Raw genomic sequence first — 20,831 nt, forward strand, 5'->3', positions numbered from 1 at the left:
ATGCCTTGGATATATTTTTCCTAGTCCTAAGATAATTGCAAAGTTTTATGCAGTCTAGCACAGGAATGGCATTGTTCAATTTACTTAATTTTGTATCCTTCCTGAGGTGTTTAGAGAAGTAGAAGAGAGAAAATTCCAGAGAGCTGTATTCCTTTAGAAGCCTTTTCACAGTGTTTTCTTTACACTTTTGCTGCTGTGTAATGGCTTACAGTACCATTGAAGAGTTGGCATTTAATTCATATTGGAGTAGTCTGATCCCTGTATTTTGAGTAACTTCTGTCAAATTAGCTCTGCTTTGAGCAGAGAATTGGACCAAAGGACTTTTACAAACCTCTTCTGTCCCTTCCAACCTACATTATTTTACTGTTCAGTGACTGTGTACTTTGCTAAGGCAGTTTTTCATTCTGTAAGGTCCTTCAGGAAAAGAGTTACCTTTGGTGGTGGTGATGCCTAGCCGTTGCCCTCCACCAGGGAAGATCTGTTGAAAACTACTAGCAGTTTTATTACAATTGTGGTACCACTAGAGTTGCTTGAAATGTAACAGTTCTGATTCCACTCAGGAGTCACTTGCAAAGACATGTTTATTTAACTAATCCTTAACCCACAGCATATTTTCCAGTGATCATTATTATGTGGAAAAAAAGGTATGAATGTGTATACAAATACATGTGATACATTAAAAACAAAACAGGCTGGCTTAATTTTTTATTTTAAGCAGAAGAGAGGGTATAGTGCCTTAAAATTATGCTAAACAGGGCTTCAGAGTGGTTCTAAGGAAGACAGGAAGTATAATAAGGTAATTTAGACACCTAGTCTTTATATGTAACTTCAAAATCCTTGCTGAAATTGTATCTTCCCAATGAAATAATAGTTTTATATATGACTTTAGGACTGAATATCTTCAAAGTACTTTAAAATGCGAATCAGAAGTGGAAAACTTAAAGAGCAGCTAAATAACAGGACTTAAAATATTTTACTTTAAAATATGCATGCTTCTAATACGCATTTGTTAATGGTTTGATGAGGACAGATGTGAAATCAGAATGCTTATGGGTCCCTCTAGTGGTGCGAAATGCTAGATAATACTTTCAGATTTTTCATAAACAGAAAATTATTTGTATCCTGGAAGACCTTAGAAATATGGTTATAATTGGCATGTGAACTTGAATATTTCTTTCAAATGTATATATTTACAGGTAGTGGAAACTTTCAGATGTTATGTCAGGTTTGGTGATGGTATCTGCTGTGGAAAAATGATAAATGTTTAGTTATGTTTAATATGGAAAAATTGTGAGAGATTGCTTCCATGAAAATAAGAGATTTGCTTGATTTTTTTTTTAAGGAAAAAACCTCCATCTATGCACCTCAGACATCAGGTTTCACATTCAAACTTAAAGATCCATCCACTCAAATAATTTTTTTTTAGTTCCTTTTTCTGTTAGTGGCAGTGAGACCCGAGATCCTCAGTTAAGCTCCTTCTATTGATAATAGCAAAATTCACTGATTTTTATAATGGATAATTTCCTATTTACCTTTTGGGCTGTATCAGGGAAGAAATGGAGATATCATTCTTATGCTGCATACTCTTGTTTTGACCAGGACCCCATCAGAGGCTGAGTCTTTATTGTTGCATTAAGAAAAAGTTGAAGCATTTTGCTAGAATTTAAGGTTTCTATTAATAAAAAATTTAAACCAAACCATAATTAAGTTGTCATTCTTCTTTTTGTTGTCTGTCGTTGCTAGAAGAAAGATGCAAAAATTCTGAGTATAAATATACCAGTGTAATATGATTTTGAAAGTGATTGACACTTGTCTTTTTCTCTACTTATTTTGTATTTTATTTCAGGATGAGAAAAATAAATATTTAATATCCCTGTGAAATGTGATAATTTTATTTTTTTTAGGTTTTCATGAAGTACACTTAAAAGATTGAGAGTGGGAAGAGAGATTAAAATAAGTGTCTTGGAATACAGATGAAATCTGTTGCATGAAGACTACTTACATTATTTTCTTATGCTGTATATGCATAACATTAGTAAAATAACTGATGTTACTAAATACTGTGGTTGATATTCTAACTTTAAGTAGGGCACGAAGAGTTAAGAAGGGAAGAATGTCACAGGAGAGCTGCTGTTGACTAGGCATAAAGGCAAATGGTTTCTGGTTCCTTGCACCGAAGGCAAGGAACTTCTGAATGCTGTAGCTTCCTTCTTAACATGCCCAGCATCTTGACTTTGCTTTCATTCCATTTCAGTTCTCAAGGCTGTAAATGTCATATACGTTTATTTTCTCATTCTAATTTGTCCTTATACTGAACTCCAGTTCATAACGAAACTCCAGTCTGCCTCCTATGAGCGTGGAGAGAAATCCTAATTACCTGTCCTTCTCTCTTAAGAGCGAATGGTCACTGTTGGGTGTTGGGAAGGCATTTAGCACACTGAAAGCTCCAAATGAAAGGAAGGACGTTTGGGCTGGGAGGAGGGATGTTTCTGCATCATGCTTGTCCTTGAGCAAACGTAATACACTCTTCACCACCTTTCCCTTATAAATACATTATTGAACCTTCCTTTGGTAGAGTCTCTCAAATTAGCATCTTGTTTTGTGACTCATGGTGGAAGAGGGTAGGCTGATGTTCTCTTATTAATCATGCATATAAAGGGAATGAGTTTTTCCACTTGTGCCAGGAGGGAAATACCAAGTTTCCATTGCACAACTGTATCATTCAGTTTACCAGTCCTTCCCATGAACTTGTTGTTACTGGTCTGACAGTACCATAAAGCAGTTGATTTTTGTATCCTTCATAATTTATCTGTGAGGAAAAGGAATCTGCAAGCATAGGTGCTATCAGTGTTCCTGCAGCTGAAGAAACTGTTTCTTTTTTCCCTCTCACCCTTTCCCCCTCCCCCTCCTTGAAAGGTAGCTATTTTCTTTTTCAGCCTCCCTTTTAAATTAATTACCTGTCAAACCTCCACATCTGACTCACCTATTCTGAATTGTCCCGTAGCAAACGTTTAGCTGTTAAAGAGAGAGCAATTTACTTTTTTGGTTGGCGTAGTCTTCTTGAATTAGATATTCTGGAGCCGCAGAGGGCTCTTAGGGGTCAATGTTTCTTTTCTCATTTGGAAGTTATTCTAATCATTGGAGTTATTCTGATCCTTAGTTATTCTAAATGACAGGATGTTTGGTCAATTTGTTATTACATAATGGATTATACATGGCCTATTTTTATATATACACACAAACACACACACACACACACGGTCTAGTGGAAGGTGTCCCTGCTCATGGCAGGGGGGTTGGAACTAGGAGATCTTTTAAGGTCCCTTCCAACCCAAACCATTCTATAACACATGTGGAATAAACAGTAGTTCAAAGGGAAATGCAAAGCCCTGCCCCAGGGGAGGGACAGCCCCAGCTGGAAAGCAGCCTGGCAGAAAAGGACCTGGGTGGTCCAGGTGGACACCAGGTTGAACATGAGCCAGCAATGTGCCTTTGCTGCAAAGAAAACAAATATTATCCTGGGCTGTATTGGAGGAGTAATACCAGCAAGTGGAGGGAGGTGATCCTGCCCCTTCATTCAGCACTGGTGAGACCACACCTGGAGTATTGTGTCCAGGTCTGGGCTCCCCAGTACACAAGAGGGACATGGATGTACTGGAGAGAGTCCAGTGAAGGGTCAGGAAGATGATTAAAGGGACTGATGAGGAAAGGCTGAGAGAGCTGGGACTGTTCAGCCTGGAGTTGAGAAGGCTCAGGGGGATTTTATCAACGTATATGAATACCTGAAGGGACAGTGCAAAGAGGATGGAGCCAGGCTTTTCTCAGTGGTGCCAGGACAAGAGGCAGTGGCACAAACTGAAACATGGGAGGTTCCCTCTGAACATCAGGAAACACTTTTCACTGTGAGGGTGGCTGAGCACTGGCACAAGTAGCCCAGAGAGGTTGTGGGAGTTTCAATCCTTGGAGGTCTTCAGAAGCCACCTGGACATGGTCCTGGGCAATGTGGTCTAGGTTGCCCTACTTGAGGAGAGGAGTTTGACCAGATGACCTCCAGAGGTCCTTTCCTACCTCAACCATCCAGCAAAGCTGGGATGAAGTAGTCTTTGTTGTTGTTTGTTTGAATTACATCAGCTGGAGCAGAGGTCTTTTTTTTTTTTAATAAAGGGGAGAAAAAGTAGGATTACTGTGTCAGAGCTGTGGTTCACAAACGATATACGAGCTGATGATAATTTGGAGAGTTAAAAATATTTTTAAGAATAGTATCTCAATGGCATGTTACAAAGTAAAGAGTAATGACTGTTCAGCTTCACAGAAAACGGAGTAATTCGTTTGCCTCTGTACCCACATCATCATCAGAAAAAACACTGAAGCTAAAATATGTGCAGCCCCTCACAAATGACTTACGAACACAAATTTAGGTTGAATGCAGGCCTGTTCTGCCAAATTAACACATTTCTGTGTTTTGTTGTGTGCTTTGCTGACAAAAGCTGTTGTTTTACTTGTATTACCTACGTTATACTATTTTGCTAAAGATTAACAGGTGGCATCTGTGACAGACTTACTTGTAGCATGACAACAAAGGCAGATTTTTGTTAACTATAGATCTATAAAAGGCTACTTATGATCAAGAAAACTATATGTACTTCCAGAAGAGTGCTGATTTCTCTTACTTAAAATATTTCATTTTACTGAGATTTAGTGAAGTTCCTGGATTTTGTACGTGACTTTGTGGGCGTTTTAGATCATTTTATGTCTGAAATATACCCATTTAATTTTATTTCAAACCTAGCGATTTCTGTTCTGAAATTTGGACTTTAAGGGAATGGATCAAGATTGAGAGGGAAAACTTCCTACCTGAAACCTACCCTCTGGTAACAGGAGCACCTGTGTTGCTCCTGCTTCTCTCTTCTGCAGGCTGGCAGTGCTCAGGCTGGAACCTCATGTAACAAATGTGACTGGAAGTATTGGTAGAGTAATGCAGCATGTCAGAATCCATTTATTTGCCTGCTGTATGCATGAATGTTGCTTTATAAGCAACCTGTATGGTATGTAGCACATCCGCTTACGTAACTGGGAGATAGATATATATAGATATATATATATTATACATACCAGTGTCTCCAGAGGAAGTGCCCTTGGCCTTAAGTATGGTTACTTGAAGAAAGATATTTCTTGTGAAGTTGTCTGTGTTAGCCCTTTGAAACTGATGGGAGCTTTGGTATCTTGAAGAAGTGTTTCAGGCATGTCTGAAAGAATATTCCAGGGTTTTGTCACTTTAATCTCTGTTGGCACAGACTGTTGATGTGATGTGCTGCTGCATTTGATTGGATATTGTATGTTTGTGCAATTGTCAATTCTGTTCAGAGGTGTTTTATTAGTATAGATTGAAAATTAATATATTAATCAGTTAATGTAGAACAGAAAGTACATTGGAACTTCTGCATGGAGAAGAATTTATATGGATGAAGATTTATTTTATGTAGAATTAAACTGCTTTCACTAGAAATCACTGAAGTTTTTAATTGAGGTTGTTAATAAGACCTTCGCCTGCACAATATTTTAGACAGACTTTAAGAACAAAAAATATAAGTGCTTACTTCACCAGTTTCCAATATACCTTGTTCTTGGAAGGGCAAGAGGTCTGTACTACAAAGTTGGGCTCATGTTGGTTTTGAGGATCTGCACTTTTGGAAAATACATGTTTGCATTGACTTCCTTACTTAATACCTTTTTTAAAAAACAAAACAAAACAGAATAAAACCAAACATAAGTAATTTTGGGCAGAATGACGGAGTATGAAGATTATTCACTGTTGGTTATATAAAACTGCTGTTGGGGGTACTGCTGAAAAGAAAGTAAAGGGCAAGTTTGGCCTTACGTATTTCAGAATGAAATTACTTGTCCCACTGCAAAGAAACTGTAGCTATGTATAGTTGGATCTTCAGGTTTCTAAAACACTTCAAGCATATCAAGTGGAATTGAACATAAGCTGCCATCAGTCATTTGAATAAATCAGTTAACCTAATGAGAGTCAAACAAAACGTTTGTGTTAAACTTTGAAAACAGACTAAAATAATTTCTGTAGTGTTTTCACTGTACTGGGAAGGGGAATTACTTGTGCTGTGAAAGTAAATGTGGTACGTGTTTGGCAGAGGAGAGGTTCTGAGCATAATTATCTGCAAAAGCACCAAAATCACTTGAGTGTGATTAAAGCTTTGCCAGTAACGTTAAGAGAATTTCTGAGATTGAAAATCTTTGTAAAAGTTATTTGTACGTGCTCAAAACCTACTTGTAACTCCTGTATCAGCACACAGTTACTGATATTCTCTTGCTGGCGTGCATATCTTGTACATGGATTGGAATGAGAGCAGTTTCCAAAAAGAACTTTTTTGGAATACTGTGTGTGTTTTTACACAATTTCCATAGTATTTCTGTCCTTTCAATAACAGAATTCTTTAAAAAGATAAGTTTCAGGTATGATTTAAATACTTGTTTTTCTTCACAGGATCCTTGCATAGAAAACTTCCTTTTCTAAGCCATGGCTCTGTACTCCTATTAACAAAAATCTCTGAGGCTGAAACATTTGATAATTTAAAAAAAAAATAAAAATTGCAGCACCTTTGTTGTTCCAAACTTCCCTGAACTGCCTTTTTTTTTGGTAAAGGTTTATTAGAAAGAGTATTTATTTTCTTGTTTTTTTGTAGCAAATTCTGAAATAGAGGTGTCTGTATCTGCAAGAAATGTGAGAAGGTTGCTTAGTTTCCAGCGATACCTGAGATCTTCCCGTTTTTTCCGTGGTATCACTGTTCCAAATTCTTCAAACATTTTAGATGATGATTATAATGGACAAGCAAAGGTTGGTTACTTGATTTTTTAATTATTTTTTTAAGTATGTTTTTTAAAATGTTCACTATTATATAGTTGTACCTTATGTTATGAGATGGTACAGCCACATACAAATTTTAAGCATGTATTTTTTATATATGTGTGTGTTTGTGTGTGTATATATATATGTTTATATCTAATAAAGTCCAGACAAAATTACCTGATTCCTAACAAACTCTTTCACCTCCAACAGGTTGACTGGGATGATTTTTAGAGCTTATATGGCTAGCAGTTTTTTTAATAACTCTAGTGAATGAAATGACTGGAAAAAAGTGAGGAAAGAAAAATGTAACTGTATCTAAGAGACATAATGGAGCAATTTGGACAACTATTACCCCTCCTTTTCCTTTTTAGTCTAACCTCATTACTGAACATCTGAAAGAGTGACTGACTACTATTGAAAATTCAATAAAGTGCCTACAGGGATTTATCAGGCTATTATTATGCTGCACTGACTTTTTCTTTGGTAGACAGTTCTTCTAGAAAAGAAAAGTGTGATAGCTCTGATACAGCTGCGCTGCAGTAAAACGTACTGGGAGGACGGGCAGTACTAGAGGAGTATCAGGAACAAAGGATGGATAGAGCTGAAGGGGAGTGAGTAGGCAAAGTTAACAGGTTATTCAAGATCCCAAAGGCTGTGTTGTCTTAATGATTATGTGTAAAGCTTCTTGTTCATAATGGTGAGGCAGAAAAGGAGTACGTTTGTATAATGCAACATATCCATACAGTACATAACCAGGCTGTGGTGTAGGAAGAACCCAGTAACCTAGAGAATGTATTCTTTAAAAAATGCACATTTAATTAAACAGCAGAAAGGTCTTGTTAATGCTGTTTGTTTCTTCTGGTAGCTGAGTTTTAGTGACTGGTGAAGAAGAGCTAGAACATAGTAATTGGATCATAAAACAGCTCTGCCAATCTAATGAGAATAGGAGAAGGCCAATATCCGTTGTAAAATGTGCTGAACAGGTATTTCTCATAGAGATAGGGGAAGCAAGGACTGTGACTGCCTAGATATTATTTCTCTTCTGTAAACAACAAGGGAGAGAAACCAAGGTGAAGGACTACACAGAGATTAACTACTAGTTTATTGCAAAAATTCAAAGTGGAAGAAGTCTGAACACAGTTACTCTGACACACTGTTTTCGTTTTTAACCTAATTGTTTTAAATTTTATTTCTTTTAAGAAATTGACTAAAAGTTGAAGGGAAATTTGAAGCCAGTGCTGTCAAGACACATTTTGCATTCCAGTTTTTCAATTTGCAACATACATTTTAAAGTTTTCAAGTAATCAGACATATTTAATTATTATTTTAATACTGTTTATTGTATATGGAAATCCTAAGACTTGTATCAGTCTCTGAAATCTTAAATACTTCTCTGGGCTATGGGAAGATAAGCATATACTGAGAAAAAGGTGCCAGCTTTTGTGTTTTCTTGCAGTGTATGCTGGAGAAGGTTGGAAATTGGAATTTTGATATTTTTCTTTTTGATAGACTGACAAACGGTGAGTTTACTTTTCCTATTTTATTTGTGTTTTATCTCTTAGCGTAACTTAACTTTTGCTTTGACATTGTGGTATGTGATTGTTTGCTCAAAAACACATATTTCATTAAGTAGTACTTTGATTTCATAGTCTTTAATCTAAATCCTAGTTTGCCTGGCCAGTCTGTTCAAATGCTGTCACTGTCAGTACTGATAACAATAACTAATTTGTAGTAGAGGACCTTCTTGTACTATGTAGGTTGCTGTTCTCTCTTTTATCATAAGCAGTAATTTGGTATCTATTAACAGATAATTTTGCTAATTTAGTCTTTTCTTTTTAAATTATGGAATGCTGATTTTTTATATGGTTGTGTCCAAAAAGTCAGTTACATTGAATAAGTATTTTTATGATAAATTTTATGTTAGGTAGAATAGTCCTATTGCTTTACAGTACCATAAGAAGGCAAGGTGGTGTGAATGCATTATAATTATTATATTTACCAGAATACCTAGAGAATTAGGAGCTGAGCAGACAGAAGCTGTTGTACATGTGGCTTGCACAAAATAAAAAATGGAAGAAAAGGTTATGGTTAGTTTTATGCAGTCATTACAAATAGTGGTAGGAACTCAAGTAGTTGCTTTAAAAAAAAAAAATCAAAGTATTGGTTAAGTTGTGGATAGACAGTTAGAAAAGATCTGTAAATGTGCTGGAAAGGAAGAAGGAGGGCTGCTGCTGCAGATAGAGTGAAGTTCTGTATTATAATCTGCAGCAATGGAAGCCAAGTTTTGAATAGAATGGAAGGAGATGAGGGAGTCCAGCAGCAAGGCAACATTTGTGCCAGTGTGGGAAGTGAATGGAGGGCAGCTCTTGCAGGTTTTACATTAGTCAAATAGAATTAGTAGCAGAGATGCAGTTGGTGTATTTAAAGTTGGCAAAAGGAAAGAGAAATGAAGTTCAGAAAGGAAAATTCAGTGCCGAAAAATAATTTTCTCTCCTGTTGAAGGGATGCTTAGCTTAATCTAGTGTAAAAGTAATATCCTCACAGTTTAGTACAGAAAATGGATATAAAAAATGAAAACAGTGAGGATTTTTACAAATAGAATGTTTATCTAGATAGTGATAAACTTCAGACTAGATAACTGAATGAGAAAAAGCTATGTGAGCAAGGTAACTTGTTTGTAAGCATAGTTTATTTCATATTAGTTTATCAGATGAGAGTAACCTGAAATCATCCTTTTTATACGAGGCCCTCTCTACCTTTTAAATACGCTTTTAAAAAAAATAAAAATATTTTAGATACTAGCAGTACAGCTTCTATTGTGCTATAGTGGATCCTTCCTACACCATCCTTTTTGCATCCTAATTTAGTGATTTTAGGAGGACATTTTGAACAGGCAGTCTTCTTCTTGAAAGTTTGTAAGGGGAGAATGCTGTATATAGACCCCTGCTTGATGAGCTATGCTGGATGAGCCTCTAAGAAAGAAATTACTTGGTAAATGTTGTTTGAAGATTTGTGTGTCTTATTGTGAGGAAGTGGCATGTATATGTGAATACATTAAACCCAGTAATAAGCTAGATTTAGCAGAAATTTTTGTCCTTTTGTACCTCAATTTCTGTCTGTGCTGGGTTCTTCAATTCCTGCTAAATGAAGATTGCCAGAGTCAGTGTACCAAAACTGAGTTATCTGCCACTGCATATTGTTTGCAGAGTAAATAACAGCCAAGCTATTTGCTAAAACATTTGCAGGCTATTTCTCTGTCTTTTTACAGTTTTACTACTGCAAGTGATTATAATGTAGCTATGAGTAGGCGAAGTATATTGTAAGCTTGGAATAGTATACATTTCCTAGAGAAACTTAGAGCTTTTTTCTTTGAGTTCTGGGTGAAATAAGGAGTAGTTTAGCAAAATACATACTGAAAATAAGAGATGGCATATGTACAATGTATGCTAATCAGTAGTGTTGGCTAGCTTTTTTCTACACCTAATTATTTTTGTACTTGGCTTTAAGCTGTATCTCTGTTTATAAATATCATGATGCAACATACCACAAAGTTGAATACCATTGTAATGGGTTTGCATGTTGAAACCTGTTGCTCTTTTAATGTTCAATAACTTTTTCCCCCTATCAGTTGACAGTGGACAGTTGGTGATTGTGTTAGAACTATGCAAAAACACTGGTGTTTAGTCCTAGAGGAGGTAGCTAATGGAATGTTGTCATGCAGTAAGATTGAAATATGTATCATAAATTGGTGTAGAGAAATTTGCTTATATAATTTTTGTGACCAAATTGTTTGAAATAATGTATTTCTTATTAAAGAGTCACTGATTTCATGGCTTCCAATGAATTAGTATTTTTGTCTTATTTTTAGGAAACAGTCTAGTGAGCTTAACCTTTCATCTGTTTAATCTTCATGGACTAATTGAACACTTCCAGTTAGATATGATGAAACTTCGTAGATTTTTGGGTAAATACAGCTTTTTATTATGATGAATATTGCTGTTTATCTGTATTTTTATACCTTAACTGAAGTGCTGGTTACAGTTTAGCAATAAACTTTGAAGAGTACTGATGCAGACCAGATCATGCAGTGATTTTAAATTATATTGATTGAGACAATCTCTCAAAGTTTCTACGAGTATCGAAATCTCCATCTTAAATCCAGACAAGTATTAACAAGTTTAGTAGTTTTGTAGAAAATGCTGTATTGTATTTATTAAATCTAAATGTTCAGGAATATATGTGACATTGTGTGACATTTTTATTGGGAGAGGCTAGACAGCTCCTTTCTTTGTTCTCATTTGCAGTTCTCTTTTAATCTTAATTCCCGAGGTTCATGGTACAGTTTCTTAACTGTACTGGATATGCCAGCTTGGCCATATTTAATGGTGCCAATTTGATGCTCTCTCTTGCTTGCTCAAACTCTCCTACAAATAAGCACTGTACTCTGGGCAAACTTTCTCCATAGTCAGAGTGCAAGACATTTTTACTCGAATGTTTAGGCCTGCAGCACTGGAATGCTTCAATGGAAAGAATTGTAAATATGATGTAGAATATTCAAACCAAGTGGTACTTTCATATGACAGCTGTGTGTCTTTCTGCATCCCCAAACCACAGACAGATGCTGGTGTGAGGCTTCCTTCAGTTCTTCTGTGACAGTGCCCTTAATTTAATTTTGTGGAGTGGGATGCTTTTTTTTGACTCAGCAGAGGAAACAAGTATCTGGTCCCTTTTAGCAGGTTTTCACAGTTTCAGAGAAAACAATTTTGTGGTTAGAAAGCTTGCAATTTAACAGGGCAGAAATCATATTTGGAAGGCTTTTCTCTTCTTTCAAATAGGGGAATGTTTTTTGTTTTCATCATTTAGTTTTCTTACAGCTTTAAAAAGGTTTCAGTTCTGTCTTGCATTTCATGGTGTTTTAAAGTGGACTCAATTTCTTCCAGCTTCAAAAAGGTAGATCAGCTGACCTGGAGGACTGGTATATTGGAATGTGAAGAAAATAATTATAGGAATCTGGTCTTAAGCTACTCAAGTTGTAACTGAGTGTGTTTTGTCTTTCTTATTTTGCTTATTTCCTGGATAGCTGAAGTTTAGAAAAAGACAGCACTTGAAATGAAAGATGAGTTAGGAGTGACTGGATTAGTTAAATGGTTATCAAGAGATAACAAGAGTCTTAACTACATATGACTACTCAAAGCCTTAAGTCACTAAAATGAGATTAGACTTGCAAGAAGGCAAAATTTTATTCTAGCTTTGAAATTCATCACCTTTCCCTTTTTGTTAATGCCTTCTACTTAACAGAAGTGAGAAGAATATTTCTTAGCTCTGTTCTGGCCCATCTGTCCAAACAAGGAACCTTTCTTCCAAATATAGCTTCTTAGCAGGAACCCAGTTAATTCTTTTCTTTTGCTACCTCTTATACCCTAGTCCAAAGTAATCTGAAGATCAAATTCCCGAAAAACTAGGACAGCTCAAGTGGTCCATAGTGCCACACAAAATTAACTTTATTTGAGAACTTTCTGGAATCTTTTTAAGGAGAGAAATCTGATTTTAGGATCTCAACATTTTATTTTTGTGTATATCTATCTATATCTCCCATATGTATGTGTGTGTGTGTATATATACATTTGTTTATACACATACACAGTCTTTCTGTGACTTCCAAAAGTTACTTGGAGATCTGTGTCCTCCTGTTGAGTGTTTTCAAGTTCTTATTGCAGACCTAACAGGAGGAGAAAAAATACGAACTACTGCGTTCCTGGAAACACAGGGTTGTTGTGCCATTCTAGTTATGGCAAACTGCGACCAAAATACTACCCTAGGTCTGCTTTATTAAAATAAGAGAATTGTAGACTTCAAGGTAGCTGGACTAGCCTATGACGCCACAAAAAATTGAGGATTAAGCCAAGGACATCCTCATTCATGCACTGAATGTGAGGAATAGGTGAAAGGCAGTTCTACTGCAGGTTAATAGAGCTTGCCAGTGCTTATTTTCATTATTTTCCATATGAGGTGTCAGCCATGCATTGAGTACTACTGAGATTACACAGTGGTTACAATATTTTAACTTTTCATGAGCCACAGCTCTTCACAAATACCATGACAGTAATGCTCTAACATTACAGTCACAATTACATGGAGGGTACTGGCTTGTAAACCAAGTAGGAAAAGAGGCTGTGATCATGTTTGAAAGGGACTGGGAGACTGTAGTCAGCCTGGAAAATGTTCTTTTGAGATTTGCTTGAAAGACCTGATGTCGTATCAGGCAAAACTTCATACTTTCATTGCTGGGCTTCAGATCTTCTATCCCTCCATCCTTTTTAATTTTATACATACTCAAGCTAATGTGGATGTCCTCTGAAGTATTCTACCTATGATGTTTAAAGACAGCCAGGAAGATGGAGGAAAGCAAGAAGTTAAATTAAAAATATTAAGTCTAGGAGTGGTTAGTCAGACCATCATCTAAATGAGATTCTTTTCTAAATTGTGTATAGGCTTAAGTTTGCCTGAGTACAAGTATGAGAAGATGCCTAAACTATGTAGAGGTGGCTTCCCATGACCACTCTCCTAAAGGGGAAAGAAGAGCACTTCATATGACAGGAAAGCAGTGCCTAATTCCTCTGATCCTGTCTGTTTTCAAGGCATGATATGAAGTCATCCTGATGCTTTGGTAAATAGTATCATCTTCATTTTGTATTCCAGGTTGCCTCAACATTCAGGCAGGCTAGATAATCAAGGGGAATCTTTGCTGGGAAGTTCTCAAAATTAAAGTATATCAGATTATATATTGATTTCAAGTTGTTTAGTTTTGCTCTGAGATGACTTTACATGTAGTTGATTTCCTTTAGAAAATACTGTTTCTTCACATAAAAATCTTTTATACCTGTGTCTTGGTTCAACTGACGATTTATTGACTTTGATGCTTTTACGTGTATTTAACTTGTGATATTGCATATTTCTATGCCTGACAAGGACATTTAAAATGGTACTTGAAAAAATTGCTTTTTTACTTAAATATGAATATTTGTTATTTTCCTGCAGTTATGGTTCAGGAAGATTATCACAGTCAAAACCCTTACCATAATGCAGTTCATGCTGCTGATGTGACTCAGGCCATGCACTGTTACTTAAAAGAGCCCAAGGTAAGGGGGCACTCTCACTTTCATGTGTACATGCAGAAATATATGTATTTGTGTGTGCGCATAGAAATGGCTTGTGTGCACGTATATACCTATGTTTATCCACATACAAACACTTTTTATTAAAAACAAACCAAAAAACACAACAAAAAACACTTTTGAACACAAAAAGGCAGGGAGTGACTCTCCATGTTGCTCATAACATGGGTTCACACTTAGCAGTATGCTTTTCTTTTCCCCCTGTCTGAGCTGGCATTGTCTTTGCCGTGACTTCTTGTTGAACCAGAGTAGGGAATTGATTAAGATCGCAGTTGTGTAACACAGTCTTGTGTCCCAAGACATACACATGGAATTGCAGCTTGAGTCAGAGCTGGCAATAATAAACCTGTGTGTTTGGGGTGTGGGGGGTTTTTTTGTTTGATTGTTGTTTGGTTTTTTGTTGGTGGTGGTTTGTTTTTTTTCCCCCCAGAAACTACCATTACCTTTGCTTTGCTCATTTAATGGATAGTATGCTTCTGCTAGAGGCACTTTAAAGCAAAACATTAGGAGTTCTCTTTGGCCTTTCTTCCTAAAAAAAAAGCAGTGTGACAGACCTTAAGGAGCTGAGCTAGTTGAGTTGCGTGTTTCTTATTGGCCTGCTGGCACTCTGCTCTAAGTGATGCCTTAAGACAATTTCAGGGCTAAATCCTGCACTTCTGTATTAAATTGAAAACTGCAGTGCTCTCTAGGCAGGTGAGACAAGTTGCCTACTTTGATGCAGATTATCTCCCATCTGGTATTCTCTTGGATAGCACAGCTCTTTATTCTGCTTCTGAGGAAAAAACAACTAAGTTCTGGCTCCGTGGATGTTTTTCAGAGGCTCTTTGCCCACTCCTCCCACTCAGTTTCTCAGTGCTGCTCTCAGATCAATCGCTGGTGCAGTGAGCCAAATCAGAGCTGATACATGATACAGAGCTTTTCTTATGGCATGCAGTTTGGAAGCTCTGGGCATTTTTTATTTAATACTCGTGATGGAAGTTTTGTAATGCTTCACATACAAGTATAGACTTTGGTTTTTTAGTAACATACACTGGTTCTCTTGCACCAAAGTACCTTATAAACATGTGAGGCATGAGAGATGAGAAGTGCAGCAGGGAATGTAAACTGCCCTCACAGGGCATTAGCTGCATTTTACTTTTGTGCGGGCAGAACTGTCCTCTCCGTTTCAGTGCAAGCTAGACTTTAGTGCTGAGTTTAACTCACAAACCTCACAACCAGAAGTACCAACAGCTATGAGCAGCAAAAGTCAGTCTGTGCAGTTTCATGCCGAGTTAATCGACATGCACTATTTCTTGAAAGTCCTTTTGGCAGATTTTCCTCCTTTGGTTCTTTTCCTGGTAATATAATTTTGTGTTAAGAGTAGAAATTAATTCTGAACATTTCTAAAGTCTTCCAGAGCATTAATTTCTTCTTTTTAAGATTAAAGGTGTTTATGTTTTTCAAATATACTCTGTATGCAAAGCAGAACTGACACATACAGACAGACCTGGTAAATGAGATAGCAGCAAATTCTTAAAATTAGCTCTCTTTTACAGGAGCTGGCTAGAAATGGTACTTTATTACCAGCCAGAAGGTAGCATTTTGTGTGCCAGCACCTGTTAAAACTGAACCTTCCCATTCAGAAAGAGTAATGCTTAAACCATTGTTGAAATCTTGTAGCTTTTGGGGGGTAATACTGTGAAAAGTCAGTGAAATATTAGTTTTACATTATTGAAATTTTCTCTGAGTTTTTATTGGCTGTTAATTACTAACAAAAATGCAACACATGCACTTTTTCTGAGGGCATACCTGCATTGCTAACAGAATTACGTGTGTTGTTATTATCTTACAGCTTTCCAAATCTTTAACTCCATGGGATGTTCTGCTCAGTTTAATAGCAGCTGCCACACATGATTTGGATCACCCAGGTGTTAACCAACCTTTCCTAATTAAAACAAACCATTACTTAGCAACTTTATATAAGGTAAGAACAAAATTGGTTGTTTTGTTAAAACCAGGTTTGGAGAATGCCTGAGGAGTACAGAAAAGGGAGTGTAAATTCTGATGTGTTTAGGTAGTGGTGGGTTTGAATCCAAACATTGTTTCCATGTCACTGGGATTTAAAAAAAAAAAGTGCAAGCTAACAAAGTGTTCAGGAGTTTTTAGTTTTAACCTTCTTGGAAAGGGAAGAGAAAAATAAAAGAAAAAAAAAAAGGAAGGAAAATAAAACACCACCCCCAAAGCCCAACAAAACTGTCTGGTACCACTTGTAGTACATAGCCCTTCAGTTTAAGAAAAAGTCATTGGTTGATACTGTAATCCCCTTTTCATTCACAGAATACCTCAGTATTAGAGAACCATCACTGGAGATCAGCAGTGGGGTTGCTGAGAGAGTCTGGTTTATTTGCACATATGTCATTAGAAAACAGGTATGTTTATGCAAAATAGTATAGATTAGTTTAAGATGTAAGCAAACTGTCACTTAAGTAAGACAGCCTTGCGAAACGAGCTAAATTATTGCATGGCAATTCTGAATACAAAGCATAGATTGTGATCTATTTTAAGAATTCCCAGATACCGTGGTGTTGGAGTAGAGCAGTTCATGGTGCAATGTGATATTTGGAAAATAACAGTTATTGTGAGCACACTCAACTAAGTGCATTCATGTAGTCCAGCACCTGTTTAGATTAAACTTAGCAGCCTTTTCTCATTCTGACACTACAACTGTAGTTTAAAATAGACTCTCTTCACCTACCTTAACAAGAAATAAGCTTTATACAATTAGTTTGTGCATTTTTAAGGGAAAAGGGCCGGGGGGCGGGGGAGCTAAAAACTGTTGTAGTCTTCCTGAAAGCTGACAATGAAACATCCTGATACTCCCGTGGATGTTGTAGGAATTTTTCAGAGAGGGAAAACTAACAAAAAAAAGAAACAGTTCAGTGAAAATGCTGTTTATAAAGCTTGTGAGTTGTATTTGTATAATAATGAATATGATAGAGACATGTAAATCTAGTGATGACTGCTGTTCTCAATTGTTATGTTTTTTGAAAGTTTGGTATCACTAATTTCAGGCAGCTGATGGAAAGCCAGATAGGTGATCTCATTCTTGCCACAGACATCAGTCAGCAAAATGAGTATCTGTCCATGTTTCGATCCTATTTGGATAGAGGAGACCTATGTTTAGAGAATGCAAACCATCGTCACTTCATTTTACAGGTGATCTTTTTGGTAATATCTTTGAAAACAGCATTTTAACATCAAAAATCATTTACTTGAAATGCTAAATACAACTTCTTCCAGGCTATCTCCTACTTTCAGAAGTGAAGTAGAAATATATTTTAGTCATTTTGTTTCATTGCAAAAAGTTTGTTCCCTCCACTTTATTCTCCCCCTCTTAAAACACTTCTCCCAAGTGATGATGTGTGTTGGTAAGTCTGATAACTTCGAGCTGCTAAACCAAGGAGAGTTGTTTCCAAGACAAGGTTTAGTTCTTCTGATGACTCCAGTGCGGTCTCAGAACTGTGAAATGCTTTGTCAGAACCTATTTCAGGAAAGGAAAGCACTGTTGTTGTGAATCAGTTTGCAGCTGTGCTTGAGTGAGGTTTAGCAAGCTTTAAAAACAAAAGCATTGAGAGTCTCTGTAGAGAAATTTTTACTATTAGGTTCATACCCTGGACTATAAAAGAAAATGGACAGATCAGTTCAGTCCTGTGCAAACCAGTATTAAAAATGTGAACTTCAGAACCAGAAATGTGCAAAATATTGTTTGCTTACTTTGATGTTTCTTTTTCTGAATTTATTGTTGTCTCCTGTACTCGTGAATATACTAAATATAGTGCCCCTGAAATACTCTTGACTTGACTGAATGTCCATATTACTCAGAGATGATAATGAGATCTCATAGTTTCCTGAACATTTATAAAACATTGTTATAGAACATAACTTCAGAGAGAAGCACGAATGGTAGGTAGGTTTGTAACTCACAACACTTAAAATAATCTACTGTCAGGAAATAAATAATTACAGATGCTTCAGTTGGAGGGAGAGGTGATCTAACGCTGTATGTTGACTTACCAGATGGCTTTGAAGTGTGCTGATATTTGTAATCCATGTCGGACATGGGAGCTGAGTAAGCAGTGGAGTGAAAAAGTAACAGAGGAGTTCTTCCATCAAGGCAAGTAAGAGTAGAAGTATCTGTTGGTACATAATGTTTTTATACTGTGGAGAGAGCAACCGTGAGTCATAGCTGCTTGCAAATAAAGGGACTTATATTTAGGACTAATGGAGATTTGCAGTACAGTATGGGATTTTTTTATTTTCATGAGTTGTACTTCTTGCAGAAGGTTGGTATTACTAAAACTCAACAAAGAATCCGAATCTAGAATGGCTGGTTCAATAGATCCTTCAGCCTGAAAGGTGCTTCAGATGAATGGTGATGCTCACTTTACATGTCCCTAGTGGTTTCAGTAAATTATGAAATATATTCATCATGTGCCTTTAAACTTTGGCTGTGAGGCCTGTTGGTAGGCAAGTAAGAACTAGGGAGGAGATTTTTAGTTACCACGCAGTTAAGGCGACTTACATAAGCAGTTAATAAAGCTTGTAATTGACAAGTGAAGTGAATTTTCTCCATTTTTATGAAATTGTTTTAATAATAAAATAAAGTGTGCTTCTTCTTTCTTAAGGCTAGTTTAAATGACTTGAGACCTGCTAATTTGTGCGTGGATGTGATAAAAGGGGAACAGACTGCTTTATTTGGTGCTAATCATGTGAAGCCTATTCTTGGATAAAGGCGATGGGGAAACAGAATAACAAATTGCCTTCAGTGAGAAATTTCTGAGGGCTGAGCAATTCTCTTCCATATTGGTCAGGAGGGGTCTGAATTTGTCATTTCTATGGCAGTCTAGGAGGTTTTGCAAGGAAGTATGTTAATCCTTCAGGAAACTTGTGATTTGATGTTTTTTCTTTAATTATTGTCTGATGAAAAACACAAAGTACCGTTAGTCTTGCTGACAGACCTGCTTGGTTTGGGTTTGTTTTGGTTTGGTTTGTTTTTTGGGACATGGAGGAGGGAAGTAAAATGCATTCAATCAGATGCAAAATGCCATCCCTGTTAAGCAACTTGCACAACTCGCCTCTGTCAGTGTTTGATGATTTCATTTGAATCTGCACTTGATGACTTAACAGTTGTATTATTCTTTTGTTTCTTTAGGAGATATTGAAAAAAAATATCACTTGGGTGTGAGTCCACTTTGTGACCGACAGACGGAAACTATCGCCAACATCCAGATTGGTAACTGCAGTTCAATTTATTTCAGTAGATTTCCTTCAGTATGCAATTTGAAAAAAGTACCTTTTAGATACAGTTCTAGATTCTTCTGTCTTCTATTTTTCCCCCTGTGTAGTATAGTTCAGACTGTCTATAGGGTAATTTGTTACAAAATCTTTCTTTTAGAAACTGAGGTTTCAAAAGTAACTTATGTGACTTGATTGCTGATATTTAGATCCACCCCCCCCCGCCATCTTCTCCAATATTTTCCTTTATTTGGTCATTGTTGTAAAAGAAAGGAGGTTGACTTGTAATCCAATATAATGCTTTTCTTTTGACTGACTAGTAAAATCTTTTACATTTTGAGAGATTATTTTCTAAAGATGCCCTAAATATTGAAATGACTTTTTAAATGCACACTGGAGAAGAGTAGTCTGATGCATTGGGTTGGGTTTTTTTGCTACTAAATTTTATTTAAAATATTTAGTTGGCGTATTTTTTCTGTTTTGTTTTGTTTTGTTTTTTAACTTGGATGTGTTTGCTTGTTTTCAAAGGTTTTATGACCTACTTAGTGGAGCCACTGTTTGGGGAATGGGCCCGGTTTTCAAACACCAGGCTGTCACAGACAATGCTTGGCCACCTGGGACTGAACAAGGCTAGCTGGAAGGGAGTGCAGAGGGAACAGTCTGGCAGCGGTGACGATGTTGACCCCACTTTTGAGGAAATGGACTCAGACATATTACCTCAGGAAACTCGATTGTCCTGACCTCAATCCTCATGACAAAACTGCCTCTTCTCTTGGTATCTGCACGGTTGGATTAAAGGAGATACTTGCCAGCCCAAGGTTTTGGTAAAATGATGCCAGCATTATTTATTTCCAAGTTTTCCTTTGACACAGACCATTTGAACCAGAATTTTTTAAACTGCAAGATCTGAACATAGAGCAATATGCATTCGCCTCAGCTGGTTTTCGTTCGGAACCCTGTGAATATGCAAAGCACAGCAGTGACTGAGCCTTGGAGGAACAGTATGAAAGCTTCATTGTGCCCCATGGCTTTGTTTTATCGGTGAAATTTGGAATACGGTCTTCAAATCTGAGACTTGAGATGGATTGTTCCACTTTCTTGGAATTTAGCAAGACTTGCATAAATGTGTTCAAAGCATACCTTCCACTCAGCCCCTGTTTTAATACGGAAATGTGAAGTGCCCATCCTCTGCTGCCTCTGGCAAGACTCGATGTTTACAAATGTACTCTGAAACTATTGGTTCTAGACTTAACCTTTGCGCATGGCTGTGAAGGAACCACTAACTTGGGTTTTTTGCTTTTTTAAAAGAAAAAGATCAAATCTGAGACTGCAGCTCTTTGTTTCTTTGGATGCCAGAAAAGCCTCCCATTTGCCATAATTTTGTTTGTGCACTGGGAACTGAGCATTCATCATAGAGCACAGCCAAGCTTTCCTCCAGTGCTGTATGGGAATGCAGTTTTTTAACGTCGGAAAACACTTCTGAGTTGGGGAAGGGAAGGGAAGGGGTGGGGTGG

At 36.9% G+C, this 20,831-nt stretch overlaps 1 protein-coding gene across 1 annotated transcript in view; it reads left to right on the plus strand.

The window, feature by feature from the left end:
• Positions 1–20,676, plus strand: part of LOC104532647 (high affinity cAMP-specific 3',5'-cyclic phosphodiesterase 7A) — a 41,151-nt gene extending 20,475 nt beyond the window's left edge. Inside the window, exons 4-13 of the mRNA XM_010177902.2 lie at positions 6,705–6,856; positions 8,325–8,388; positions 10,737–10,832; positions 13,907–14,007; positions 15,875–16,006; positions 16,360–16,451; positions 17,094–17,238; positions 18,100–18,196; positions 19,235–19,315; positions 19,846–20,676. Coding sequence (XP_010176204.1) covers positions 6,705–6,856; positions 8,325–8,388; positions 10,737–10,832; positions 13,907–14,007; positions 15,875–16,006; positions 16,360–16,451; positions 17,094–17,238; positions 18,100–18,196; positions 19,235–19,315; positions 19,846–20,057 — 1,172 coding nt within the window. The 3' untranslated portion in view covers positions 20,058–20,676. The remainder of the gene's footprint in view (positions 1–6,704; positions 6,857–8,324; positions 8,389–10,736; positions 10,833–13,906; positions 14,008–15,874; positions 16,007–16,359; positions 16,452–17,093; positions 17,239–18,099; positions 18,197–19,234; positions 19,316–19,845) is intronic.
• The last annotated feature ends 155 nt before the right edge of the window (positions 20,677–20,831 follow it).

The sequence above is a fragment of the Antrostomus carolinensis genome, unplaced genomic scaffold (assembly GCF_000700745.2).
Source record: "Antrostomus carolinensis isolate BGI_N321 unplaced genomic scaffold, ASM70074v2 scaffold23991, whole genome shotgun sequence".
Lineage (NCBI taxonomy): Eukaryota > Metazoa > Chordata > Aves > Caprimulgiformes > Caprimulgidae > Antrostomus > Antrostomus carolinensis.